The 1,720-nt window shown below is 50.3% G+C and overlaps 1 protein-coding gene across 1 annotated transcript; it reads right to left on the bottom strand.

The window, feature by feature from the left end:
- Positions 1 to 867: 867 nt before the first annotated feature.
- Positions 868 to 1,361, bottom strand: LOC109764481 (thaumatin-like protein PWIR2). The gene is made up of 2 exons (XM_040389214.1): positions 1,248 to 1,361; positions 868 to 1,161 (listed from the first exon to the last, which is right to left on the bottom strand). The coding sequence occupies exons 1-2, from the start codon at positions 1,359 to 1,361 to the stop codon at positions 868 to 870; spliced, it is 408 nt and encodes a 135-aa protein (XP_040245148.1).
- Between the last annotated feature and the right edge of the window lie 359 nt (positions 1,362 to 1,720).

The following is a 1,720-nucleotide window of genomic DNA, read 5'->3' as shown; positions in this document are numbered from 1 at the left end:
GACAATTAATTAAGAAGGTTGGCCGTGTCCCAATTAGTCATTCTCGACTACGCGCGTGTGTCCTAAAGGGCAGTCATTGTCAGACGACAAGATTGTTTTTGACGGTGGTGAATCTCGTAGATCAATCCAATGTGAAGCCTTGGTCACTGACATTGAAGAAAATCTCTCGTTCAAGCAATTCCAAAGTTTCTAAGATCATCCGCTCCAAGACTAACCAAACACAAGATGACATGAGAGACACACACATGACACGTTCCATAGTTTCTTTCTCAAAATAAAATAAAATAGAAGGTTGTAGTTTCAATTCATTACTTTATTTTCCATACATTAGTGGAGACAATATGGTCAAGATCAAATGGCTAACAAGCTCAAGCTGTGCCCAAGAAGGCACGCACGCAAGGTCTCCATCACATCATGGGCACAAGATGACGTAGTAGCGAAGCTGGTAGTGGTCGTTGCCCTGGCACTTGTGGTACTTGTTAGAATAAATCCGAGGCGCTTCATCAATTAACCGAGGGCCAAGCAATCACACAAGCATGACACCCAGATTTGTTAACGAGATTCATCGATATGGCTACATCCCGGGGCCTGACTATGGGCGCTCCTCCCCATGACACCGCTACAATACCGCACCCAGTCGCCCTGGACACCGGCACATGCCGCCGGCTTCCCCTGCGTTTCTGTGCTATTATGTTGGCATAGGTTACATCGTGTGTCTACCGTCACTATATATGAGAGACCTAGGATACAAGTGTCATACTAGGACACGACTCCATACCCTATCTAAACACAATACAACTCAGAGTCCAGCTGTAACCTACCTTGCACACAATATTTGACACAACTCTAACAGTACTTGCCGTTGCCTTAGCCGTGGATGCCGTCGGGGCAGTCTGCGTCCCTGCATCGGATCACGTTGGCATCGCTGCAGGACAGGTCCATGGGCACGTTGAAGCCGTACGCCACCGAGATGTCGTACCTGCCCGGGGCGCCGCCGTACCCGATGGTGAACTCGGCCAGCGTCATGGACGGCTTCCTAGCGACGACGCAGAGCAGCACGCCATCGCAGTCGCCGGTCTCGCAGCCCCCGCGGCCGGTGGAAGGGTCGAAAGAGCAGCGGGTGCGTGCCCATATCCTGCCGTCGGTGGCGTTCTTGACAAACTGCAGTTCCCACGTCGCGCCGGGTGTCAGCTCCGCGCCACCTCCACTTTGTGAATGTAGGCAGACAGTGTGGCGGCTGCCCACACCGTGAAGGGGCACTGGTTCTTGATGAAGAAGACAGTCGCGTCGGTGCAGGCTGTGAAGGACACGAGGAGGAGGAGGAAGACGAGGGGAGGCGAGATGAACGCCGGAGTCGCCATTATTGTACTAGTTAACTTTGTGAGATGAAGTGAGCAAACGAGCCCAGTGTGTATTCGCACATCCCAATGGCCGGGGTATAAGGGGGTGTTTGGTTCAGAAGTCCTACGACTTTTTCTAGTCCCATAGAGTAATCAAAAAAGACTCTCTAGTAGAGTCTTTTTCTAGTCCCTGTAGAAAAAGTCCCTCCCATTTGGTTCATAGGAACTTTTTAGGGACTTTTTCTAGTCTCTGCGACTAAAAAGTCCCTGAACAAAACACCCCCTAAATAGATGGATGGCCGGAACCATGCCAAGCCGTCGGGGGAGAGAAAATTAGAGCGTACCCTAGTTATTTAAATTATCTCAATAAAATAGCAGTT

The sequence above is a fragment of the Aegilops tauschii genome, chromosome 5 (assembly GCF_002575655.3).
Source record: "Aegilops tauschii subsp. strangulata cultivar AL8/78 chromosome 5, Aet v6.0, whole genome shotgun sequence".
Classification (NCBI taxonomy): Eukaryota; Viridiplantae; Streptophyta; class Magnoliopsida; order Poales; family Poaceae; genus Aegilops; species Aegilops tauschii.
The sequence above is the reverse complement of the archived record's forward strand: the minus strand, read 5'-3'. Positions and strand labels throughout refer to the sequence as shown.